Source organism: Capsella rubella, unplaced genomic scaffold (genome assembly GCF_000375325.1).
Source record: "Capsella rubella cultivar Monte Gargano unplaced genomic scaffold, Caprub1_0 scaffold_2, whole genome shotgun sequence".
In the NCBI taxonomy this organism is placed as follows: Eukaryota; Viridiplantae; Streptophyta; class Magnoliopsida; order Brassicales; family Brassicaceae; genus Capsella; species Capsella rubella.
In genome coordinates, this window is record NW_006238922.1 from 9,010,857 (window position 1) to 9,037,595 (window position 26,739).

The 26,739-nt window shown below is 33.0% G+C and overlaps 3 protein-coding genes across 3 annotated transcripts; all 3 read right to left on the reverse strand.

Annotated features, from left to right (window-relative positions):
• Positions 1-4,555: 4,555 nt before the first annotated feature.
• On the reverse strand, positions 4,556-5,998 carry LOC17894591 (adenylate isopentenyltransferase 1, chloroplastic). The gene has a single exon (XM_006301372.2). The coding sequence runs from the start codon at positions 5,704-5,706 to the stop codon at positions 4,618-4,620; it is 1,089 nt and encodes a 362-aa protein (XP_006301434.1). The 5' UTR covers positions 5,707-5,998; the 3' UTR covers positions 4,556-4,617.
• Positions 5,999-10,532: 4,534 nt separating this feature from the next.
• LOC17895610 (probable xyloglucan galactosyltransferase GT17) lies at positions 10,533-12,440 on the reverse strand. Its single transcript, XM_006302187.2, has 2 exons — positions 11,359-12,440; positions 10,533-11,020 (listed from the first exon to the last, which is right to left on the reverse strand). Exons 1-2 carry the CDS (start codon positions 12,306-12,308, stop codon positions 10,609-10,611), a joined length of 1,362 nt encoding a protein of 453 aa, XP_006302249.1. The 5' UTR covers positions 12,309-12,440; the 3' UTR covers positions 10,533-10,608.
• Positions 12,441-17,596: 5,156 nt separating this feature from the next.
• On the reverse strand, positions 17,597-19,270 carry LOC17895945 (zinc finger protein JAGGED). Its single transcript, XM_023788261.1, has 5 exons — positions 19,075-19,270; positions 18,887-18,981; positions 18,632-18,760; positions 18,303-18,387; positions 17,597-18,207 (listed from the first exon to the last, which is right to left on the reverse strand). Coding segments are annotated over exons 1-5 (759 nt in total). The 5' UTR covers positions 19,077-19,270; the 3' UTR covers positions 17,597-17,759.
• Between the last annotated feature and the right edge of the window lie 7,469 nt (positions 19,271-26,739).

Below are 26,739 nucleotides of genomic sequence, written 5' to 3' on the forward strand. Positions count from 1 at the left end.
TTGATCATTGAAGCTAACATTTGGATCTAACTGTGCTACTGTTGTTTAGGCACCACTGTCATATTTAATGGAACCAAAATTATTGTGCTTCGGGAAAGAAAAAATCTAATAAACTATTACATGAAGGAACGATTCAATTCTTGATAAATACTTCTTACAGACCTCGGATCTCTCCCATCTACTGTTTTATTTTCCTCTTTGGTTTTTTTTTGTCTGTTCGTTGTCCCTTAATTAATACTTACATTTTCTTGTAATTTTAATATGTATTTCCTAAACTGTTTCTACTTGCTTCAAGCAACAGCATTTTCCTTTGGCCAAGAGGAGTATATATGATCACGCATGTCAGTTTCTTGTTTCACGATGTACAAGAGAAGAGATACATAGATGAGCTGAAAATAAAATTATAGGCCTTATTTTTTCTTACATTGAAAATCCTTTTATCAAAGGAAAAAAAAATATTGCAAATAGGTAATGAGAAGCCCTAATCTTGTGGACACGAATACTTTCAACATGATGCTTCGTTGTAGTCGTTATGATTTTTGTCTTTTATGTCCTCTATTTCAACTAATGATGAAAATAAGACTATTATATTAGATCCATAAACCAAATTGTCCAAAAGAACGATATAATTTTTTTGTGTGAAAAGTATGAAAATTATTATGTCTTAGAACACTAGTGCTCCTAATCAAAATTTTTAACGTTGCGCTAATATAAAAACGGTTGGTTTAATATGTCATTTCACGAGTGAGTTTTGATCATTTCAAAATATCATTTAAGAGGAAAATTATCTATCGCCAGCACTAGTACCTAAATTTTATATATTTTGATTTTTTTGGGATGGAATATATTATATATTTTGATTTATGTGTACTGTTTTGGGGAATAACTGCATATTTCATCTCTATAATCATAATGTTTATTTTCTACCGTAGTATACAACTACTCTATACTACTCTGACGGCTGAGAATAAACCTCATCAGTTAGTCTAGCACCCAAAATAAACCTCATATGACTGTATGCTGGATTATCTTATAATTCACATAATTCTCTTGGAAAATATCACTTCAAGTCTTCAACAATCAACAATTTTCCAGTTAAATTTTTCTCATAATATTTTCTCTCTATTAAAATTGGGATTAAGATTATTAAGCAAGCATATGATGATGGAGAGTCAACATACCATCCAAATTGCAAAGTCTTTATCATTCAGAAAATATTGCTCGATACAGTGAAATTAACCAGTTTGTTATCAACGAATGCAAACTCAAAATTAGTACACAATTTCAAGAAAAAGAAAAAAAAACAAGTAAAAAACTTCTTAATTAACTTGAGGACTTTTGTTGACGATGAATTAAGTTAACAAAAAAAAAAAGCACCCTTAATGTAACATGTGCTCAAAGTTTGACTTTTATCAGTTTTTTTTTACATCATTTGACCTTTTTTTGTCACAAGTCTTCTGCCTTTTAAAGTTTGACTTTATAAAACATGCAGAAATGTACAAATAATATTTGTATATATAAATAGAAGGACACAAGAATGATAGGAAACAAAAAAAAAAGGGTACAAAGAAGCCCGTACCTTGATCGTAGACCTTATTAATGTATATGAACAAAGAGCGAATAATCTGATAGAACTTGATAATTATATGTTTGAAATTGATGTAAAGCTGTCATTTGCATGCATTTAGACAAATTTGGGGGATTAAAGAGAAGCTTCCTTTCAAATCTGATTCGGGCTAGTAATATGGCGAGATCATCAAGCATACCAATCAATGTCATCAAACCTTATATTTAATTGTACAGATATATTTTCTCTTTGTTCCTTCACAAAAAAAAAAAAAAAAAAAATATATATATATATATATATATATATATATATATATATATATATGTATACTATGTAGTTCCATAGATCCGGGCATTTAAACTATGGAGGATTGAAAATACAAACAATCCTAAGCGTTCGGCCACGTTGGCTCCGGTCTATTTTATGTTACTAAGTGCAAAGAAAACAATCAAGTATAAAACTTTGCTTCATGCATGGATCGTTTAGCTAATATACATTACACAACATGCCCATGTTTGGAAATTGGAGAAAATGTTAAAATGCCATTACGCAATATATGTGTTCTAAAGTTCATTTTACCATATTTGGGATGAGTGAAACTAAAGATGTCACAAAAAAATCCTCTATATCTCAGGGCAGTAATTTTTCTCATCGAAATCAGTAAACACACTATAATTTTTAAAACATATATATACATTTAAAAGAATTAATCTCTCTATTCGCTTAACGCAGTGATCAACGATATGTTTACATTTCCGCATGCTAGTTTAAACTTTAAATTTGTCTCGCATTCAACTTCTTAAAATTTTCGATTTCCTTTTTCAAAAAGTTTTATATCTTATTCAGCAGCATATATCTTTTTTTTTTTTTGTAAACAAAAAAATCTAGTGATTTATAAAATTTTAGATAACAAAAATAATATATGTATATATGTGCATGTTTGTGTGTGTTGTCAATTGAAATATATATATGTATCCAATATATGCGAGAAAGGGACCACTTGTAAATTTACACTACGGACAATACACAATCTAACAATCCAAGTATACACGAGAGAAGAGGTATCTATGAGTTAGCTAGCTAGGTACATATGTATACATCATTCCTTAGATTGGAATGAAAGAAATAATTGCATTCAAAGCGCTTGTTGACTAAGACCTATCCAATGGTGAAAAAGTTTTGATAGCAACCCCCTCCAGTCTAGCTTACAGTTTACGTGCCAATATTATTGTCTTTGGTTTCTGATCAACAACAAGTACTGTCACAAATTATGACGCCTTTTTGAAACTGCAAAGAACAATGGTCATGAGAACTACGAGAGAATAATAAATGAGTGATAGCGAGATCGATAGAAAATATTATTGTTATTTCACTTTGTATTGCAGTGCACATATTTACATATAACATTGACTATATATCCAAGTTTTGTTAACCATCCGAACTAATCTTAGGGATGATGATTGATGAACATGTTTTTTAAAGTCATCACAAACGAAGGAACACACGATTATATAATCGAACACAAAAGTATGTCGAGTTTAAGTTCATGGTCATAAACCACGTGTAGTATTCACGAACAATGATTTTTTTTTTTTTTTGCTAACTAACAGTGATCTTTTTTTTATATTACAAAGTCTGTTCTATAGATCTTATTTTTTTAAGTACGAATTGTTTATACGTGGTGCATGCACTTAAAACTCAAGAATCAATATATATATCTTGTGACGAGAGCTTGTAGATCCACGGCTAACTAGATGTGGAACAAAATATCGTGTGGAAGTTATAGAAGAATCCATATCAGCTCGTTATGTCTGTTATGATGAAGACTTAATTGAACCTAAAAAATACTTTTATAATAACTTGGACCAAAAACTTTAAAAGTCCAAACAAATCATTACAGAGATCATTGAAAATAACTAGTCGAATAAAATCTATGTAAGATTGTCTTTTAAGATTTTGGAGGATTTCGTTTTGATTAGTATTAGTTGTCATATCCTGACTTCAAGTAAGTTCGTGGGGCTGTCTGAATCTAAAAACCTCCTTGCGGCTCAGGTTGCAAAACTCTGTCTGCAAATCTAGATAACCCAAAAAGTAAACATAAACCAAATTAAAACACAAAAACTTTGAAAGAATAACTCGAATTACATACATTAACGATCAAGCATCATAAAATGTAGAATGACTCGTTTTTAATTAGACGAATTATGTGTTGGCCTCCTAACTTAAACCACCGGTTAATTAAGAATCCAACAAAGGCGACGATCATGTAAGCCACATTTTATGTTTAACTTCTGAAATAGTTCAAAATTACGGTATCATTTTTATAAATTAGATATGTTAAGAAGTGTAGTTAAGTATGGAGCTAACCCTTTTTTATTAATATAGAGAAACACAACATGGTATAGAATACCAATTATAAAACATGTTTACTTAAATTATTGTAATGTCATACATGTTACTCATTTTAAGTTCTCTTTTGTACATATGATGACCACTAATACTATATAAATTACAATAACAACTCACTGAAGATCAAGTTGTTATAATCTTATACTACTAAACACTCAAGATTGGTAATTAAGCTGGTTTAAGACTGATTGAGGTTGAGCCTCCACCACAATGACAATAACACAAAAAAGGTCTTTTTTGTTCCGACGCTAATTGCAAAAAAAAAAACATCACTCTCTCCCCATGCCGTTTGCTTTCTTCTCTATACGCAACACAACATTTCTGCATACTACAACAACAAACAAAAAGCTTCCTAATTTTCTTAAAAGATCAAAACTTTTTGAAAAAATTGTACACTTTACACAAAAGAAAAAAACAATTAACTTTTCTAATAAAATTTTCCCATCAATTGAGGGGTTTTTAAGTACCAAAAATGGCGGAGAAGGAGATCATATGTATCATGTTTTCCCAACAAAACAACAACAAAAAATGTTCTTTTTTTTTTCTTCTTTCATTTTCGTTTTTATTACATGACCAAAAATATTAGTAGTTTCCCAAAAAAAATGAGCTGTAAAATGGCTGGAAACAAAAAAAAAAAAAACCTAATCTTCCACCAACAGCCGCTTCACAATCTTTACGCTTGGCTCCAACACTTGCTCTTCCCAAACCTCTCTCCACTTCTCCGACGACGAACTCATTTTCATAACCTCTTTAAACGACGCCGTTGCATCAACTCTCTCTATCTCCCACCCGGCGTCTTTTAGCATCTCTATCTTCTTTATCTGTCTCTTCGCTAACGTCCACGTGTTCCTTTTTATATCATCCACCGCCTTATCGTACGCCGCTTTTCTCAAACCATCATCATCATCCCACTTTATCGTCTCCGGTGGATACTCTTTGAAGTAACCGTCGAACTCCGGTACGCCTATAGCTTTCCGGATACCAAACCGGGGTGTTAAACCGGATTTAACCGGGTCGTAAAACCCGGACAGCTCTTCGAACATACCCGAATCCATCATCTCGTCGACCCGTTTGAGGAGGTACTCGTAGAGCACGATCTCCGATACATCGACCCAGATGAAGCGACACTCGTAACGCAAATCGGAGGTGATTAGACCCGACCCGGATGAGAAAGGATCGATCTTTGGGTCGAATCGTTGAGCCAAGAGTGCGTGGATGAAAGAGTTAGATCCACCGGCGATGATCGGGAGCTTTTGACGAGATGTTATGTCAGAGACGGCGTTTGAAGCGGCGGAGCGAAACTCCGCGGCGGTGAGTTCGCCGTGTTCGGGGTTGAGGTAACCGAGGAGATGGTGAGGGACGCCGCGACGGTCTTGTAACGTAATCTGATTCGTTGTGATCTCTAAACCTTCGTAGACTTGGATTTTATCTGAGTTTATGATCTCTGAAGGGAAACGAGTGGCGAGATCGACGGAAAGTTTCGATTTTCCGGCGCCGGTTGCTCCTAAAATGACGACGACTTTGTCTTTTCGATTCTTTTGCGGTGAGTAGTACTGCTCCATGCGTATGGATGATGATGATACTAAAGGTTGGTGTTTTCGTCTCCGTTTCGTGAAAGAGATGAGAGAGGAAGAAGAATGTGATGATGATGAGAACGACGGTGACGTTGTCGTGGTGGCGGCGATGAGACGATCGGAGATTGTTGGAAGGAGGAAGTTGAGTTCTGTCATTAGCAAACAACAACACGGAAAGAGACAAAAAAAAATCTGAAGGTTTCGTACGGTTCTGTTGTGTTTTTGTAACGATGCACCACACACACACTATACAAATCTCTCTCTCTTTCTCTCTTTGTTGGGTGAGAGAGAGCTTCACTTCAATGGAGGTGGCTGACCTGTAATGTATCACCACTACTTGTGGGTTTGGAGAGGGTTTTAGAGGAGAAGAAATAAATCAATGAAATTTTGAGATAGAAATTGTTGGAGTAGCATACTTGCATGATTAACAACAACAAGAGAGAGTTTTTTTTTTCTTTTTTTTTTTTGGATTTTTAAAGTACCATTTGTTTATATCTATAGACGTGAGGATATAAGTATAACCTAGAGATTAACAAAGACATACCGATGAAGAGAAAAAAATAAAAACATCACTGTTTTCAGGTTTATATACGAAGTTTGTTTTTTTCTGAGGGAAAAATAAATTAAAAAAATGAGTTAATTTTTGTTTTTTTGTTTTGTTGTGGTTCCAATGTGTGTTTTCATCATTGTTTTGTTGTAACACACAAATGTGTTTTTTCTTTTTAACATTGAAAATAGGAAAGAAAAGACAAAAAACGAAGCTCGATATTTACTGATAAAAATAGATAAATCATCCATATGGCAAAAGAGGAATTATTATAGCTTTGGGTTTCTCGAATAAATTAAAAAAAAACGCCATATGAAATGTTAAAGCCACGTGTCCCTTGGAAGTGTGTATAAGGAGAATGGGAGAGCAAAAAAAAGTGAAGAAGGGGTGTGGCAAAAGAGAGACGCGTGGGGATGATTCTGATTTATTGGCTTATTGCTATTTGCGAGGGTTACACTTACATACATACAACGCACCTATAAATCTTCATATAGGAGTATCTACTTACAAGCAATCGAATGTGTATGTTTGAGATCCGGAATAGAAGGTTAAACAATTGGGTTTATGATGAAATGGAGTAATTTAAGTCAAGATTTTCGTAAACACGAAAACGAGTTTACCAAGTGGATTTTAGTACAAGTACATGACATCATGGTCCATGGAGGTTACGTTATTTGAGTATTAGTTTGTGAGAGTTGAAAAAAGAAAGAAATCAGATATCTTAATCTTCCCGTTTCCCACCTTTGTATTAATCGTGTAACGCTCTTTGTGATTATGGCATTAGCCATTAAGTCTTTCTATCTCTCACTTTGGTAATATTACATTTTTCGTCGATAGACTATTAAGTGTAAGATTTGACCAACACAAATATACTTCAAGTTGCTATGTTAGTTAAATAAATTTAAATCATTTCACATGACTAATCAATTCTAACTTGTGCTTAGTTCTTCTTCAAAAATAACATCAAAATGCACATTCGCATTCGATGGATCCGTCATTGTCTTATTTGCTAACGTTTCTTAATAGTTTTTTTTCAGAATTTGATATGTATGTATATATAGTAAGATGATCAATATGGACTTTTACCACAATAACATATGCCAACATACCTCATATATAAAACTATAAACACGTTAAAAAAACACTTGAACTGCATGTTGTTGTATTCCTCCTACTACGTACGTACTATACAATTCATCTTTTTACGATATTTTTGATCTCCTCTACTTCGGACCAAAATATGACTAGTCCACTTCTTTTTTTGTCTCCTACTAGTCCACTTCTAAGAATGCGTTTTACACATTTTTTTTTTCTTCTTCTTGATAGTTACGTACGCACCACACATTTGAACGGCCTCTTTCTGCGAAATTCGTTATGAAGCTTATTCTATGCAACGAAAGACCTAAACCTGATTAATTTATACGTGCTTACGTTGAAGCAAGATGGTTCCTTTGGTTTTCGGTCGTAGGCTTATGATGTTGATGTATGCTATCCATCTAGCTAGCTACTCCTTGTGTGGATTAAGTATTAAGTATACATAAATTTATAAATTGTATACCAATGTTTATGCAAAGTCAATGGCTTCTCTAATCCAATACAGGAAATTATAATATTTGTTAACGCTAATCAGGTCTTCTTATCCATTTTATTTAACTAACTAAAAAACTTTCGCTTTCACCCACATTATCATCAATTATTATAAGATATAAACCGACACTAAATACAACTAGACTAAGATTCAAAATGTTTCTCGTTAGATGATATATGAAAATAATGGTCCAAACTGGGTCTTCTTTATGTCATCGATTCAAATTGATACATAAATTACAATTGTATGCACACATGCGTGTCTAGATCTACTCGGGTATGTATTGATGGTCTTATACATGAATATATATATAAGTTAATAATCACGAGAGAGTTTGAAAAAAAAAAAAAACAATTTTGAAGGACGTACGTTCGTACGTATTATGGATATGCACGTATAAACTTTATTTAAAATAAGATTCAATTATAATGTAAATGATATAAAACTAATGATAATATTTTTCTTAGAGAAACTCTTTCCGCCGTTGGATTATAATTAGCTAGCTTTTTATTAATTATTAGAGACTTATGGTGAGAAATTAATTATCAGAAAAGAATCCTTATAATAAATTAGAAAATTTGAAGAATAATGTGAAATAAATGACAAAGAAAAAAATTAGACAAAGCCACCACTTGGCTTCTGCACAACTCAACGGTTCATTCATCATCCGGACCTGTATTGTGTCTGTATCTGATTAATGTTAACCTGTTGCTCTAATCATGATCCAAGTGCCGTAGGTCTTGTCTCTTATGGAACATATATTAATTTAATTAGTCCTTAACTTCGTTTTAATAATAGTTAAACACTATACGTCCAAGGGAAAGTGTACCGCTTGAACTGATGAACTTATAGAATAATCATTGCGTATATTAAAATAGTCAGCCAACTGATATAGATATATAAATCGAATTATATAATTAAACAGAATAGTAATATAGCTGACTTTAATTTCCAAGTCAAAAAAGGGAAAAGAATATATAGGTAAGTTTTATTTCGACAAAGAGATTTATCGGTTTCATATTCAACAAACACTAGTATACGTCCAAATCAAATTTTAGAAAATTTTACTTCTAATTTGTTTTTCTTAAAGACTAGCTAGATATTTTATGTGACCAAAATTATCTTCCCGAACTATGCATGCACCACAATATATATGCATAAACAATAAATTGCTTAGTGAAATGGTCATCCACAATATGATCATGAACGCCTTAGATTAGTTTAAAACTTTGTCGGGGAGGGGACAGAATCACTCAGTTTCAACCCCTATCTATGTTGACCAAACCGGTTGAAGTCGATTAACAAACTCAACATGTGATACAATTCACCTATATAATACGTATACGTCGATATTTGGTGGTGATGATGAGACCAAGTTATAAACTTAAACTTGACGGTAATTAAGTTGTATTCCAAAACACTAATCAAGTTTAGTTTATTGAAAACAGCATGACGACTATCTTTTGTGAAGTCCACCAAACTTTTGCTGCACGCTGATCGAATAAACGACAAGGTGCTTCAATATAGATAATACTATGATATAGTACCATGACTACCATCTACATACGACATGCTGCAATGTATAGTAGTATAAATTAAGTTGAATGGAACGATATGTCGGGTTTTGTAGTTTATCTGAGAACGAGGTTTAGGTACCTAAGTCGTGACGTAGTAAAAAAGATCAGAGAAAACAAAACTCGAATTATATATTCTTCAAATGTTTACAAGGGAAACACAACATTATGATGATGTCCATCAAAATTGTGAAATTAACAATTTTATAATATAGTATTAAATAAATTAGTTTAAACTTCTCTGCAAATTTGAGCATCCACATGCTGTCATGCTAGCTCTGCCTCTCCCACACGCGTGTCCCTAAACAAAACCGTATTGAGACTCAAACAAAAAAAGTACAACGTAGTTTTAATTAATAATTCCCCTATATGCTCAACTCAACTAAACAGTAAACACTAAGCACCGTATTCTCATAATTCTTAGTGAATTTTGGTGGAGGAAAAAATCACTTCTAATAAACATATGAATTGGCTGCAAATATCTGAAAACTACATTGATTTGTATCAATATCGGTTATTTCGTAATCGTATTTATGTTATTAGCAAGTTTCGATGATTCATATAAAAAATATCAGTGTTTTGATATCGAACTTTGTTAACTCAACATCAAAATTATCTTATAGTTGTACTGAAGAATTTATTAAAACATTCACTTTGAGTATATAAATTACTAAAAAAAACTAATGAAATTATAATTTGCTATTGCATAATGTTATTTGATTACAGATTAGTACTTTTTCTTTTTTTTGTCATAATAATAGATTAGTACTATTTGGTTTTCTTGGTCCAAATAAGCATTTTATGTAGAAGGCCCAAATACTTGTGTGGTTTTTTTTTTTTTTTGGTGAGATGCCTAAATACATACTTTGTATTCATATATTATCTTTTATTCTAAATTGGGCTTGAGCCCTATAAAATAGTCATGGGCTATTTCTGCGAATTGTCCAATAGTTACAATCTCAAATATTTGTAATTGATTGTAGTAGCTCTATAGTAAACTCTACTACTCATTTCCTCTTTGATGTTTTTGTTCACCGTGGATCTTGGCTGACTACAATGTGATTGGCTACGGTGGCCAATCGTGTCCTAAAATCGCAATTTAACTTGTAATGTGACGTGTCCTAAAATGTGATTGCTAAGGTCAGTTGTTGAGTCAAATACATAAGGGAATGTTTTAAATCATAGACAAGTTGAGACTTCATAGAGCCGCAGAAAAATTCACAATCTGTCAGACTGTCACACAGATCCCACAGTGGCAGTCAAGAAGGTGATGTAGATGAAAATTATAATTCTTTATTAATTCTTTGGGATTAATTACATATGGAAAGCAGAAAAAAAGTATATGGCAATTACAAGGAAACCATAGCCTTGGCCCTTGCTTGCTTAGCTAATGCCTCTAAAGCTACATCAACCGCATCTGGCAAATCATAGTTAGTAGCGTTTGGATGCGCATAAGTCATGCTCGGGACCAAACCGATGACTGTTTCCCGCATTCGAGCAACCTCACTATCCGAGATACTTAACAGCTCTTGTTCTATTTGAGTGCTGTTAATTTCGTCCATGAACACTGAGTAACTCCTTTTATCGTCTGGAAGATACCACATGTACTGTGTATACATAGTGTGTGGTGAAAAAAACACCGGTATGCACCCAGCTAACATCGAATCAAATGTTGATCTACGCGTGAATGAGTCCCCTGGTGCTTGTAGACAAAACCGTGACCGAGTCATTACTCCTAATACGTTCATTGGGTCATGGCACCTACATTAAGCAAAAATAGTTAAGGTTACAACATTTCCTCATAACGACAAAAATTGGATACATATAACACTCAAGAATCAAGATAGTTCAACAACCAAGTCTCCTATTTGAATTATTGTTACAACTCTTAGTCAAATTAGTTGAGAGAGTGTTACTACTGTTAACCAATGAGAATGTAAAGTAATAAAAGTAACCAAATGTGGCAGTAGTAGTTGTCAATAAAAATTAAATAGTAATGTTTATGACTTTTGGACCCCTCCAATATAAAAATTGTGGTGGCTGTATTCAATTGCGAAAACGTGTAAGAAAAATTAAGAAAAAGAGAGTAAATGAAAAACCTGGACCCTCCATTTTCACACTTGAGAAGCTCACAGTGGCTTGAATCGGCGCATTGTCTGATCAGCTCGTCTCTAATGGCGGCTTTCTCCAACCCTTTCCTCGGCCCACCGACAAAACTAAACAAGTTTGGTCTCTCGACTCTTCTCATCTTGTCTTGCCACGTCACCATCTCTGCTGACGTGTACGGGTGGAAATAAGAAGGATACGGTATACCGAAGTGATTGTCACCTTTCCAAGGCTGCCTCTCTACGGTCAGCACCGACATGTTCATGACACGTGGCATTTGCATGAGGATGTTTGCTCCAAAATCAGTGTCGGGGGAGCGCATGAAGTCCCAAGCTGTCCTACCTATGGCCAAGAAGTGGTCGCGACCGTTGCTTCTCCTCCACCACCGTTGACCACTAATGTAGTCGACTAGTCTGACGGCTAGCTCGTCGCGTTTGGTAAGGTTCTGCTCTCGGAACACGCTTGAAGCGTAGAGGCCACCGTAGAAAGGGACGTAGAAGATATCCGCATTGTGTGGATTCCACGTGCGGCAAGGGTGGTTCTCCACACGCGCGTGGAAGATCATCTCGGCTATGAACTGGTGAGTAGCGAACCATGACGTTCTTCCACCGCGGTGGAGAGGCTGACCGAGACCGTTGTTGGAGACATGAGGGCACATGTTGGTGTAGATGTTCAAGTGCCGGCAGTTTTGGAGTAGGCCGATGTTGAACTCCTTGGGAAGATCGTACACGTAGACGGTGAAGTTTTGGTTGCATTTGCGTGGGAGTGAGACTTTGAACTCTGTTGTGATGGGGAAGTGGAGAATTAAGAAGAGGAAACAAACTGTGGAGGAGATAAGGAGAGTGAGATGTATCAGCTTGTTGTGTTTTTTGTTTTTTGGGTATTTCTCTTTCTCTTTGTCCTCCTTCTTCTCTAGCCAGAGATCGATCTTGACTTGCCTCATATTGTAAACGGAGAAAGAGAAAGATGAGGTTGAGAAGTCGTGAAAGATATTTAAAGAAGAGAGTGTTATTACTTTTACTTTGAACGGTAGAACATGAAACCCGGGGACTTAATTTGTTGTTTTCTATTGTGATTTTATATTAAAATTTGTATGGGTCAATGTTAGAAGTAAGAGTTTTGAATTTTAGTTGATATTTAATTCAAGAAAAAACCCACTATTTTTATTTATTTTAACTTTATATTGCGAAGAATTGATCATAATGTAAAAGAAAGTCACATTCCAGTATTTGTTTTTAGAAAGAATGTTTGAAAATGCTTTATGTTCTATCTTTAGAAATTTTTTTGTCGGTAGCAACTTGTCTTGGTGATAAAATCGTCTTTAGTTTCTTGTCCAAGTCACATTTTACATTAGTTGCAAACTGTTTTGCTCAAATGAAAACATAGCAAATATACGTTTAGGCTAGCTATCATGATCAACAACATCTCCAGCAAGAAATGATTTTAGTGGGTCTTGCTTTAATTGTGTATATCTTGTCTCAAGAATCTATTGTATGATCAAATTCACAAGTAAATTAATATACCATATAAGCCAATTAAATAACAAATGTGATTGGCTGATTGGCTCATGTACAACAAATACAGTATTCATAGTTAAAATATGTTAAAAGTGGCTGACAATCCAGAGCTTCTTGACGAAATCTCGAAGTATAGTTTTCAAGGATATTAACATGTGAAGCACGAGAAAATGTTCGAAATAAATTAAGCTTCAAACATCATATTTAGAAGAAGACAAAAAGACAGAGGGAATAAGTTGCCACATACTATTATTGATTCATTGTAAACAAAACTTTAATTCGATCTAGAACGTCATGTAATCAATAAAAAAAAAAAAAACTGATCTCGATTTGGTTGCGTCTGAATACAGCCTACTCGTTCTAAAATTATGTGTACATAAGTCAAATGTAATAACAAAACAGCATAAAATAAACATGAATTTTCTGATATGTGACGCAAGAAAACAATCATTAAACCCATAATGACCAATTCGGAGACAACCTGACAAACTGAATTATTATTAGATCATAATAAAATGATAATCGACTTTCCACGCAGCATGAATAAATATATTATATTTAGACTTCAAATTCACCAAACAAAAGAAAGCAAATCTAGAACCCATCAAGATAGTTTCCATCAACAACAAGAACAAAGATCAAACACTAATGTGTATGTTATCCAAAACTCAATGTGTATGTTATCCAAAACTTGTCCTTATTCACTCTAAACATAGATTCAACTAGCTTTTGTTCATCAAAGCACATATACAAATATTTGTAGATTAAAAGGCAAAAACCGCAAAGACACTATTACTAAACCTTTTTGAGCGATAGAGAAGATAAGTTTAGGAGAAGGAGGAAAGGAGAAGGAGGCCCGATGAAGTTAAAAATCATACTTATCTTCTCTAAGGCCTGGCCTTCGAGGGCAGTTTCACAAAACATATCAGTCGATGTTAGTTAAAGCCCATTCGTATGAATATTGAGGCCCTTAATAATGAGAATTTTTCAACCCAGGCCTTGTTACTTGATTCATTTATTAGTGTATTATATTGGTACGTATATACAAATTGGTATTACGAGAGTTTTTTCTGTGTATGGTTCAGAAGAAAACAAATGAGACAGAATAAAAACAATGAGGCTAGTTCATTGGTAAGTAGAGCTAGTAGCATGGTTGCATGCGGCTAAGGCTAGTCAGTATAGGTCTATTATAATAACTGTTTCAGATATCAAAATGGCAAATCTCTCTTTTACTATTTTCATCATAGCTACAAAGTAAATAACATTATTACTGCAACTTATATCAATAAATCACCGCTACGACTTTTTGTATTAATACTTTATCATCATTTTACAAAGTTATATGATTATTTTCTAATTGAGTATTTTTTTAATTGTTTTTATACATAGATATATATTAGCTATTTAGATATATATGTATTCCCAAAATTATTATACATAGATATATATTAGCTATTTAGATATGTTATACGCATAGATATATTATACAGACATATAACCTAGCACCTACTAGAGTTCTATATTCCTAGCTTCAGTAGAAGCAGAAAGATACAAAATTTCGAGTTACAACAAAAATATTTTTACTCACAATGATAACAACAACTCGGTGTTTTTAAAATTTCAACTATAACTCAAAGATAGTTATGAAAAATAAAAAAATAAAATCAATAAATATTCAAACTGCAAGTTAAGATCATGTCCCCACGTGACTATATATAAAACTTCTACACTAGTTTCCAGCAAAAGATTTTCGTAATTAATGAAGTATATATGAACATGTAAGAGATAAGAGAAATGATATATGAACAATGTAAAAAATGAATAAAAGAGTTAAGAGCATGCATGTAATGTAAATGCAAATGAGAAAACAAATATTAAGGCAGCAGCAGCAGCAACTTTAAACATTCTTCTGCTTCTTGGAGTGCACGACGGTCCAGAGTGTTTTTTTTCTTTTTCTTTCTTTGAATCGATGGCAGGCAGTGTAGATTGATTGCTATATAACAGTTAGCTGCAACATTTTTAGTGTAGTTCTGAGCCTATCTGTCTTAGACACACTAGGCATGTATCATTCCTACTTCTATACATACAAAAAATCTGATGTATTTATCTCTATACAATACCGTATTATAAGCATGTTTTGTGTATGTAGATGATAGAGATGTGGATGGTCGGATATATAACGGACGTAGAATCCCGAGATAAATCGGAAGAAAGGTACGGGACGAAAACGTTTTTGCTTGACGGATCTGTCTCTACGTGTGTGGTGTTGGCTTGTAGCGGCGATACGAAAGATTTGTAATTAGTTAAAGTTGTCTTCACATTGCTTTCTCTCTCTCTCTCTCTCTCTCTTTTTTTTTTCTTTGTCTTAACCGTGACTTGTTCACATCTTTCGTTCGTGCTTCTAAGTTTCTTTTATATCTTTCTATTTTCTTTTCTTTTTTTTCCAATTTTGTCACCCTACCATTTCAATCTTCTAATGTTTTTTAATCTTCACCAGTTATATACTAATATTAGGAAATGTTTATCTGTAATTATATTTCTAATTGATTCATTATGGTGTAGTTGAAAAGTAGTTGAGATATATATTGACAGTTTTATTTAGGAAATACGTACAGTATACAGCTTTTATGTTATGTTATATATATTCAAAACTTTATATTGCAATCTTCACTCAAAAGTCTCAAGCATTTCAATATGACAACCTAAAAGTGTAATAGGTGCCTTGTTATACGGCGCTGCGGTGGAAACTATTCACAGCTCTTTCGTCCAATATATAATTATAGTATATCAATTTTAAGTTATGTGGTCAACGTAACATACTTTTGAGTTGACATCACCCGAGAGAATAAACTCACAAAAACCAAACCATATAATAATAAAATAAAACAAAATCAGAAGTAGGATCGGCCGAAGCTACATAAGAAAAATGTCCAATCAGGTCGGGCTACTGATAGACCGGTTTGGGTTAACTATATATAGCGAGACAAATATTTTAAACTTTTGGGGGGCTTATTAATGTGATCCTTTCCATCTCAAACCACATCCAGCTTTATAACTCCATTATCGAACTATGTTTTACTAGAGTGATAAAAAAAAAATTGGTCCCATGACTCATTATAATTCGTGAATCGTTCGAGACTGAATGGTTTCTATTCACACCATTCACATGATGACGTTACAAACTTACAATATATATTGTATATGAAATGACCATAGGTAAATAGCCATATATATGAAAATTTCATGTATAGTAGTAGTACTACGCGTAGTATATGTATCAGTGACATACATATACATAGACAGTGATTCGTACTCAGAACACGTTGCTTGGAACTAAAAACTCATCTCTGTCGTTTCCATTGCATGTGTATAAGTGTACTTACATATGCTTCTACGATAGGCCAGTGCTCGTACGAGCTAACCCATGACATCAGAAAACCAATATAAACATGTCATATCAATGCAGATCAAGTTAGAGATTCGGCCACCTCACCTAGCTATATATGATCATCCTCTTTACATATATGTATGTTAGTATGTATCTATGTGTAGTTATAATTCAAGGTCAGAATTAATAGGAAGGAACCATAGATATGCTCGAGGCCATTGCCTCTCCAGTGTAAGCATATATCACCCTGACCACATATTATATGCTTTTATAATTATCCAACATAAAATAATTGAAAATATATATTTCTTCAAACGATTTGCAAACTCGTGCACATGAGCCAAAAAAAAAGGGGACTATATACACAATTTTAACTCACAAAAATTGTAGTAAAAAAAAAAGAGTCCCAATAATTTTATATCTTTCCACCAAAAAAAAACTCTATTTTCTCTATGTTACCAATAGATAAATAAATTAGCATGTAAAGTGGTCATGTAAAATAATATTCGAAAGTAATAACTATATGGATAACAAATAAATATGTGGCATGTAAAGTGGGGTGTAAATATTGGTCGAGTCGAGCTAATTTTTATTTTTTTTCCTTTCAATAAAGAGAAATATATGAAAGTAGTAGTTGAAAGAAACTAGCTAGAGTGAAGCTGAAAATGCAAAGGGGAAGTTTTACTAGTTAGGGGAATTCAGCTTGCATCTAACGGTCTCCATCTGGATCTAGTTACTTCTTTTCATATAACTTTATATGTAGATATATTAAAAATGTCCTTTTTTAATTTTATTTGAACAACCAAACACCAAAACCCATAGACCAATTCCCTCCAATCCCCAATCCTCACAGCTAGCTTCAGGCCAAAGTAGCTGAGAGTTCTAGATGAACTCAGATAAAGGCTGTTACCAATCTCACTACACATTGTTTCATATATTATCAACACAATCTCTCTCTCTCTCTCTGACCCATTTGTCCGGTTCCTCTGTCCTCTCGTTGTTCTCTAATATTGCAAATGCTTTATATTTTGCTTATAGTAATCACTTCCATTGTGTATCCATAAATGGAAACTTTGTTAAACGTTTACCTTTTAATTTATATCCAATAGTACACATCTTCATGATTAGTCCCTCTCATCTTCTAACTATGTTAACACTTTAAACTCTTAAATGAATTCATTTAACATCATGTTGCATCTGCGATTGATCAGTACGATAATTTTTCAGTTTTGTATTTACATCATCGCACTACAATAATCAATAATAAACATAAAACAAAACCCGTTTGAGATTAAACAGAGATATTTCAACTAGACCAATAAAAAAACAGCAAGCGGGTCATTATGATTATAACACATGTAGGATCAATGGCGTTTAGACAATTCTTGATCCCACTTTTACATAAAACCAAACAAAACTACAAAACAAGACAACAAGAAATACTAATTAAAAAAAGGAAAAAAAAAAGCAGAGGGAAACTATTAAAATTTCAGAGCGAGTGATGATCTTGGAAACGGTTGATGCGGAACCTAAGAGAGTGATCTAAACGCTGCCGTGAAGCGTCACCATCATGACCTAGTGGCGGTTCGAGCGGCGAACGGACGCTGGCTGATTCACGGTTAGGAAAACCGGTCGGACCAACGGGTGCACCAACACAAGTGTAGCTCGGTTCCACAGGACTATCGGCCATGTAGTTAACGGTGGTGGTGGCGGGGAGATTAGGGTTTGGAGAGATGCTTCTGCTCCCTCGGAAAGATGGGTTTAAGTAGTAGTCGCTGAAGTGGTTGTGATGAGGAGAGTATTGGTTTGAAGAGTATGGATATGGCGGTGGCGGCGGCATCGGCGGTTGAGGCACTAAGTTTGTTGAGGAGCTTCCAGGGTATAGCATTGGTGATGAGTAAACCGACCGGTACATCGTTGGATCTGTAGTATGATAGCTGCCAATAATTTTTACAAGAAAATAATGTATACTAAGTACATTTTGTAACTTAGATGTTATATAACTTTGAAGTTTAAGAGGAAAGTAAATTACCCAAAAGGTGAAATTCCAGGTGGGGTTATGGTATCGTTACGGTAGACCAGTTGACGAGCTTGATTCAATGTCTCGGTCTCCCTCTCTTTAATAAGTTCATCGAGACAAGGACATCAAAAACCAATGTTTAGTCTTAAATGCGATTAGATACATCTACTCTTGTTTAGTTGTAGTCAAAGCGTATGGATGTGACGTCAATCATTTATATCAAAAGACAAAGAGGGGTTTATTTGGACGAACTAAAAAAAGTGTGGGTATGAAATCTGGATTATATGAAAGTTTGAAAGAGGTTGAAGGAGAGAGTAATATATGTATATAAATGGACATGCCTTGTCGGTGGCGATTCATGTGGCCACCAAGAGCTTGGGATTTGCAGAACTTGAGTGAACAAAATCGACATTCGTACACCTTCCCACTCTCATCTTTCCCTTCTTTACTCCCTTTCTTCTTTCTTTGACCTAAGGACCAACAATATACAAACCTCACATTACTTAACACTACCATTAACACACTAATACTAGTATAGTCTTAATAAAGTTGTAGTTAAGTAAAACAATCTTTTTAGGGTTTTATGGTATGCATACCAGAGGAGGAACCTTCCTCGTGGGCTTGTTTATTGCCATCTTTAGAGAAATCATCAGGAAGATTGTTGAGGTCTAAGTAATTCTCCTCATGCCTCCTGTAAGAATATTTCATTAAAGAAAGTGTAAGTATAAAGATTAGGGAAAGTATTAAGGGAAGATAGAACTAAGAAAGTGATCTTGTGGGGTACATAGTGAGATTGGCGTGAGATAAGACTTCTCCCGAAGAGCTAGAATAATTGAGAATATATTTTAGAAGACTTTCAGTTGGAGGCGGCACCACAAAAGGAAGAGAGAAAAAATAAAACGTAGAGAGTAGTAAAAGTTAAATAAGAGAGGTTCGAAAGTTTTCTATCAGTTTATCTGCCACAAACCCTCCCTCCCATCTCTCTCTATCTTTCTCTGTTTCTCTCTCTGCGTGTGGAAACTAAATTAACAAAGTGGGTCTCGTGACCTTTAAAAAGATGAGGTTTGGTCATGTAGGTTTAAGGGGGTGTTTAATTAAACCAGAGAGAACGTGTTTGTGTTTGAGTTTGTGTGTGTGTGTGTGTGCATGTATGTGTGTGTGTGTGTGTGATGAAAGAGAGAGATGATAGGGACATTTCCTGAGTGAAAGGAGATGCTAGGGCTACTACCCTAGAACCCTATTACTGTACAATTAATTCATGTTAAAGAAGACAAACTCTTAAGAACTCTTTTTTCAAAAAGAATCAATGAGTTTGGATCTTTTAGTTGTGTATACATATATCTTTATAGAAATCAAGAAAAAAAAGTTATAGGAGATTCCTTTAAACTAGTTAAGTTAGTCGGACTTGTAAATTCGAACTTTGGATAGAAAATGTATCTTTGAAACTTTAGATCGATTTATGATATTTTTCAGGTTAAGGATTATGTTATTTATTGAGCACTTCCACTAGTTTTTTCCCTATTGTTGGACAAAATGACTATATATGTTATTAACTATAGACATATAGAAAATGTGGAAAAAGTTATGAAGACTGGCTCTCATGAAATCAACCTCAAAATTGCACAAACAATGGAAAGAAACATTAGGTAAGTTGAAGATGCGCTTATATTAGAATAAAAATACAAAGAATATGAAAAACGTTGTGGTTAAATTAGGTTTAAATTTAATTAAAATATTAGGCTTCTAAAATAAGAAAACAAGAGTAGTACTTTTTGAACAATGAATTAAATGTGGAAAGACACATCTAGCGAATCATTGTCTCTTGATAAAGAATCTTTCATGAATAGTTTGCAGCTACAAGATGGTCCTTGATGAACTTGTGATCCTCACTTAAGCATAGAGAGGAAAGAACCAAGTAACTAAAAGAGAATAGATTTTATACTTTTAAGGACAATCCGATACATGGCTAGTTCTATGGTCCTGCTGTTTTGAACAATACGTTTTGAGAAGTTTTACAATAAATATTTGTGTATAAATTGCTAGCTAGTAATGGTCCCCCATATGTAGATGCAATGTAATGCTATGGCTAGGCCTCTCCTGGGGGCATCCACATCAAATAAAAATTTACAATCAAAATTGTTTTTTGTACCCTAGGGTTTTGCAAATGGGACATGCAAGTGTTGCTATCACATAACTAATTATTAGGGTCCTTTGTGATCTTAAGTTAGATATGCATGTCGTCTGTTATCTTTATCTTCCCATTACTTGTTTTTATATACTCAATATTACGTGGTTCGTAAATGATCCCCAATTAATATAATGTAATTCAATCAAAAGTAAAACATTGGGATAATCATATTACCACATGCTATTTCTACTTTGGACATATCTTGCAGAACTAACGTAAGATCTATAACATGTACTTTCCTCATCCAATATCTATAAACTGTTTCGTTTGTGACCATTCGATTGTGTGCATGGCGATGCTAACTAATTAGTATATATGAAGCAATAAACTAGTGCCCGTGTAATATGTACATATATTTCTCTCTTCTCTACTTGGACAGATGAGATGCTCAAATTTTACAATTCACGGCCACGGAAGCGTGTGTGTCACGTGCCAAGTGGCTTGAAGTTGAAGGTCAAAAACTTCAAAACCCCCAAAAAAAAGTGTATATATGCTCGTGAGTCGTGGCCGACCTACATAATAAAAAGGAATATGTTGTTTATATAAAGTCAAGCCTAACACCGTTATTTCACGGCCTTGTACAATAAGCAAGTTATGACTCCATGAGTTGTGACAAGACAGAGATTGTTAGTTTCGAGTTCATCAAATCAAAACCAACGCGACCGAACCTTCAATCATAGTCGACGCGAGCTACGAACATATTTTCTTTGTCGTGATTTTGGTCATTTAGCTAGTTAGATCGACTTTACTTATGTATTAATCATAACTTATGCAATCATAAGATGGTACTAATTAGTTCTTAAGGATTTTAGTATTGATTAATATCTATGCATAAACAGATACTTTTTGGGGTCAAACGTCTATAAAGAGTAGAGATAAGTCGATATTTGTAACATATGAATTGTGACATGGTCAAAAACTTCCATCCTAGGTAAGATGATCAATTACTTGTTTCAGTATCCCAAAATATATACGAAAATACGACTGATCATTAAATTAAAAACGATAATGATGATGAGGAGGCTCCAAAGAACCATAATTCTTTTTTTTTTGCATTTTTATGAATTTGCATAAGTTATGAGTAGGAAAGAGAGAGAGAAGGGGGGATCAGGTGAGAGAAGGACCACACTACTACTCCAAGACTGTCACGGCTAGTAAGCTACGACTTCTAATCTCTCCCTCTTTGTTTTTCTTTTTAACCTTTAACTTTTTTTTATTTTATTTTTTTATTTTGTAATGGTTGAGAGATGAAGAAGACACTTATTTTTGTTGTATATTATTGATACTTCAAATGGTAGGAGCATAATTATTAATTTGTTCTGTATCATCCTTGTCATAACTCGTAATATAAAAAAAACCTGCTTGTGTGTGAAGAATATGTTGTACACCACACAAAAGTTAACAGACGAAGATAGTAATGCACTAGTCAGTGATCGAATCAGTGCCAAAAAAAGAGAGCTAACCACACAATACTACAGATGAAACCGTTCAATATAATTAGCTGACCTTTTATCACCTAAACTGACCAATTAAATTATCTTTAATTAACGAAATCTATTTATTGCTAAGTGATAAGCCATTTTTGTTCCATTGCTACTACGTACGGAGGTAACAGAAAGTTTGAACATATAGTCACTTAACTTATTTTCTACGGAGGTAATGAAACATCAAACAAACACTTTAACTAAAACATAGAACAAAGAACATTTAACATATATGTGTTTTTAAAAGAAATGTATTTTGGATTACTATTTGAATATTTCGTGCCCATTACATTCCATTAAGATTTTTTTTTCCTTATGACACAGCTTCTGAGTTCTTCTTACATGTACAATGCAACAATTATGGTGAACATTTGTTGAGTTTTTACAAGAAAGTCCTAAGCCCGTCTCAGTAAATGGGCCATTTCTATGTCAATTAAAACCCAACTTTCATTATGCCAAGTACAATGTCAAATTCAAGGGAACTAAAAGGATGTTAGAGGATGGTTAGATGAGTATAAAATTCATGATTCACAAAACACTCACAATTGATCATATATATATTTATAGTACATATAATACCAATTGGTGATATCTAACAACTCAACTCAAGCATGGTTCTAGTGTACGTGATTTCGTTATTTGAGAACATAAACTCTAAACCACGGTTCTTCTTCGACACAAATGTTTAGTTCGTATGTGATTACAAAATGTCAAAATCATTCAACTTTTATATAACTTGAATAAACAAAGGTTCTAAGCGTTTATAACTTCACAAACCACGAAACATTAGAAGCCCATCTATATGGGTTACACTTTGATCCTCGGTATTGCAAGCCCAATGGGCTACTTAGATAAAAGGGAAAAAATACTATGAATGATGTTATTTTGAGGGGTCAATTCAATCAGAAATTATGGGACCTTTTGTTTTTTTTGTCTCTTTGGATTATGCTCTCTGTGTTAACGTATCTTTTGGAAAAGTATGTGTACGAGAGAGAGGGGTATATTTAGAAAAGTCTGATATGCTCTCATCAAGTGGATTTTGTGTATGATTTATACATTGTGATAGCAATGGAGGTCCCATAAATCAAAGAGACAATATACGCTGACGAGATTCATTACATAAAAAATTGAGTTTTATAAAACCCAAAATATTAATACTTTTTTTTTTGTGTTTAAATAACGAATGGTTGGTCCTTTAAACAGGTATACACTTGACAAAGTGCCGCGTCAGATGGGCAGATTATAATACATCAATTACAATTAGCTAATATATTAGTTGTAAAAAGTTTTGTTTAATTCTTAAGTATTGTTAGATGAAGAAGTAATTAACCCATTACAATTTACAAACCAAACCTTGTTAAAGCCAAAGTGGAGATAGATTAGTGTTTGAGATATCATACAGAATATATCACTTATCTACCAAAGAAAAGCCCAAAAAATTTGGAGAAAAAGTGTGGACGAAACAAAGCCTTACACTTTCAAAATCCTATGAAGCCAAAAGGGACAACTTGTTGCTACATAAGATTTCTCACTTAAAACTCTAGTATATAACCTTTTTCTATTTTTCTTATTTATTAACTTTTCAGTAAATTTATCAATTTTTTTGTTTCTTGTTTGACAACAGAAAATATATATCAAAAGTTTATTGGGAAAATTGTGTAATTTTTTTCTTAGATTTTCTATGTATAAAATATATATAAACAAAAGTTTATTCGATAATATTCTAGATCTTGTAAATAGACGTTACGAATTCATGAATTAGTTACTTGCTATTATTTATAGCATACAAATTAGAACAGTATCGAAATCGGTATATGTGATTTGTTGCACTTTAGACAAATATTATTCGCACAGAATCGAAACGGATAATTTTCACCAATCTACTTAAAATCAGAAGATTTATATAGATTGATTAGTAGAAGAACTAAATTCTCTTATTTGCAAAACTTTTCAGTCTCCCACAAAAAGATAAAAAGAAAAGAACAAGTTCAAGTAAAAAATCGAAAACGAATCTATCAACGGTAACTTCTAAACGTGGATTGCGAAACGCTAGAAAAGGAACGAACACACACGGAAACAAAAAACACAAATCATGTGAACTAAGTCCAAACAAGACTTTTGCTACCGTACACGTGTCTTATCTTTTTAGCGATTGAGAGTAGTTTGCTAGACTAGATCGCGTGTGATTAAAGCAAAGCATTATTTTTTTGCGTTTAAGGCGGTCCAGCTCTCTCTCTCTCTCTCTCTCTGATATTTTTTCTATTTTGGTTAAGAGATATTTCTGTAATTAAAAAAAAAAACACAAAAAATAAAGAAACATTAAAGAAAATAATTATTACAATATATATATATATTTTTATATGGAGAAGATCGCTTATACCGATGAGATTTCTCACGGGAGCAAGGGGACCGCATGAACGTGGGTAAGAGATGATAACAAAATTTAAATAAATACTTTATGAAATATATTAAATAAGTTTGTGTGACAGGAAAATAATAATAATAAGTTTCTTAAGATCTACTGTAAGTGTAAATAATTAAAATATTTTTTTCTGATTTTTATGGCAATACTTTAATTGATTTTTTTTAGTGGTGGGACATTAGGGAGTGAATGAGGAAATGTAAAGATAGTGGGAGCTTTTGTTTAGTAGTTTTAAAATCTTTTTTATTTTATTTTTAATATATAATTCTTACACAAAGCAAAACAAAGATCTAAAATGTTTTTTTAATAATAATTAAAAAGAGTATTCACATGGCAATGATATAATATGATTGTTTTCCAAAGAATGCGGTAGTTTATGAATTATGATGACTTAAGTATGTTTTTTAGATTGAGTTATCGAATGACACGTTGCTTATTTAATAGATCTGACTCTGACCTCCTTTTTTTTTTTTTCTTACTCAGATCTCATAGATTTATGATTTTTTTTTAATAAACATGTATATTTTTTCGGTTATGTTATTAGGAATAAATATTAAGTACAAAATTTAAGTATATTAAATTTATAATTTTGTTATAAGTATTTACCAGTATTTTCATTTATCGAAATTTCTGAATGCTACCCATTGTTATATACACAACAAGAACGAAATGTTTTCTATTGATTATTATTTAGCATTCATATTTTTTTTTTTGGTAAATTGACGAGAGTTAGTGCCCTCCTTATATTTTATTAAAAATTAAAAAAGTCATACAATAACGTTTCTTGGCCGAGGCTAACCAACAACATCCTCGTTTAACAATGACGCCAAATCCGGCGGAACAGCATTAAAAAAAGAAAAGCCTAAAGGTAAATAAAACGCATAGTTCGCTAACCCATACGCAAGACGGTTAGCTTCCCTATACACGTGTGAAATACGGAATATTCAGTCCCTTTAGATGAAGCCATAGCACAAACGTATTATGAAGGACAGCGGATGAGAATCACTTATCCCTGTCTTAAGAAAACCAACAACTATTTCTGAGTCTACTTCTAGCTCAAGACGCGTGATCCCTCGCTCCCAAGCCATGTATAAACCATAATAGACTCCCCATAGTTCTGCTAAATGTGCAGTGCATATTATATATTTTTATATAATCATTTGTGACCTAACACATTTATATTGATAGCTTGGTACAGGGTTTGGGCTACTACTGTATGTGTCTGGTCAATTAATAACTTTCACGAATTGGGTGGATCGTTGCTTTATCTTGGTTCGGTACATTTTCGGTTTGTTTTGGTTCAATACTTCAATTCAATTTCTCATTGTATCCATCTATCATTCATCCGTTATGAAAGATTCACGAACCACAACAAATCAAACAATAATACATCAGTCTAATCAAAAACAACGATGATGAAACGCAGATTTATCTAACTTACTTTTACATTGCTTTCACGGAACGGTGTCAAACTCAAACGCAGTTTCTGACTATCATGTTTTTGAATTTTTATTGTCGTCATTAAAAATATATTATGTTTTCACCACATGATTATAACTTAATTAAATATATATTATTCTGGTACTTATAATTTTACATTAAAGTTAAATTAAATAATTGTAGAAATGACATAACTTATACTAGTTAAATACTAGAAAACCCCAAAACAAATCACTTTTATATATTATTAAAATATTTTATTTTATTTCATAACATACTATTTTATATGATTGATAAATAGTAAAATAAAAATAATTTACTCTATAAATATATTAGTCTGTTTCATCTATAAATAATATAATTAGTCCGTTTCATGCGTTACACTTACAAGCATTTAAAACTTCAGTAACAAAAACTTAACAAAAATAGTAAACCTACCATATGCTAATCTATTCATACCTAAAACTAAAAATTCCATGTTTATCATAATATTTCCTTACTATAAAATACTACAGCAAAATCTGATTTTAAATAGAAACAAAATTAAGGAAAATAAATAAATAAATAAAACCATGACATATCCAGCAAAATAAGCTACCTAAAACTAAAAATTCCATATTTATCATAATATTTCCTTACTATAAAATACTACAGCAAAATCTGATTTTAAATAGAAACAAAATTAAGGAAAATAAATAAATAAATAAAACCATGACATATCCAGCAAAATAAGCTAAGGTCTCTTGCCATATACCTAATCTCATTTTTCTCCTTGATATTTATTTCAATATAATAATTAAAAAAAAAAATCAAAATATTTTTAAAATGAGAAAAAAAAATAAAAATGGAATGGCCCTATAAATGAACAAAGGGACCTCAGCTATGTCCTCTTCTCTCGTCGTCTCTCTTTGGCCT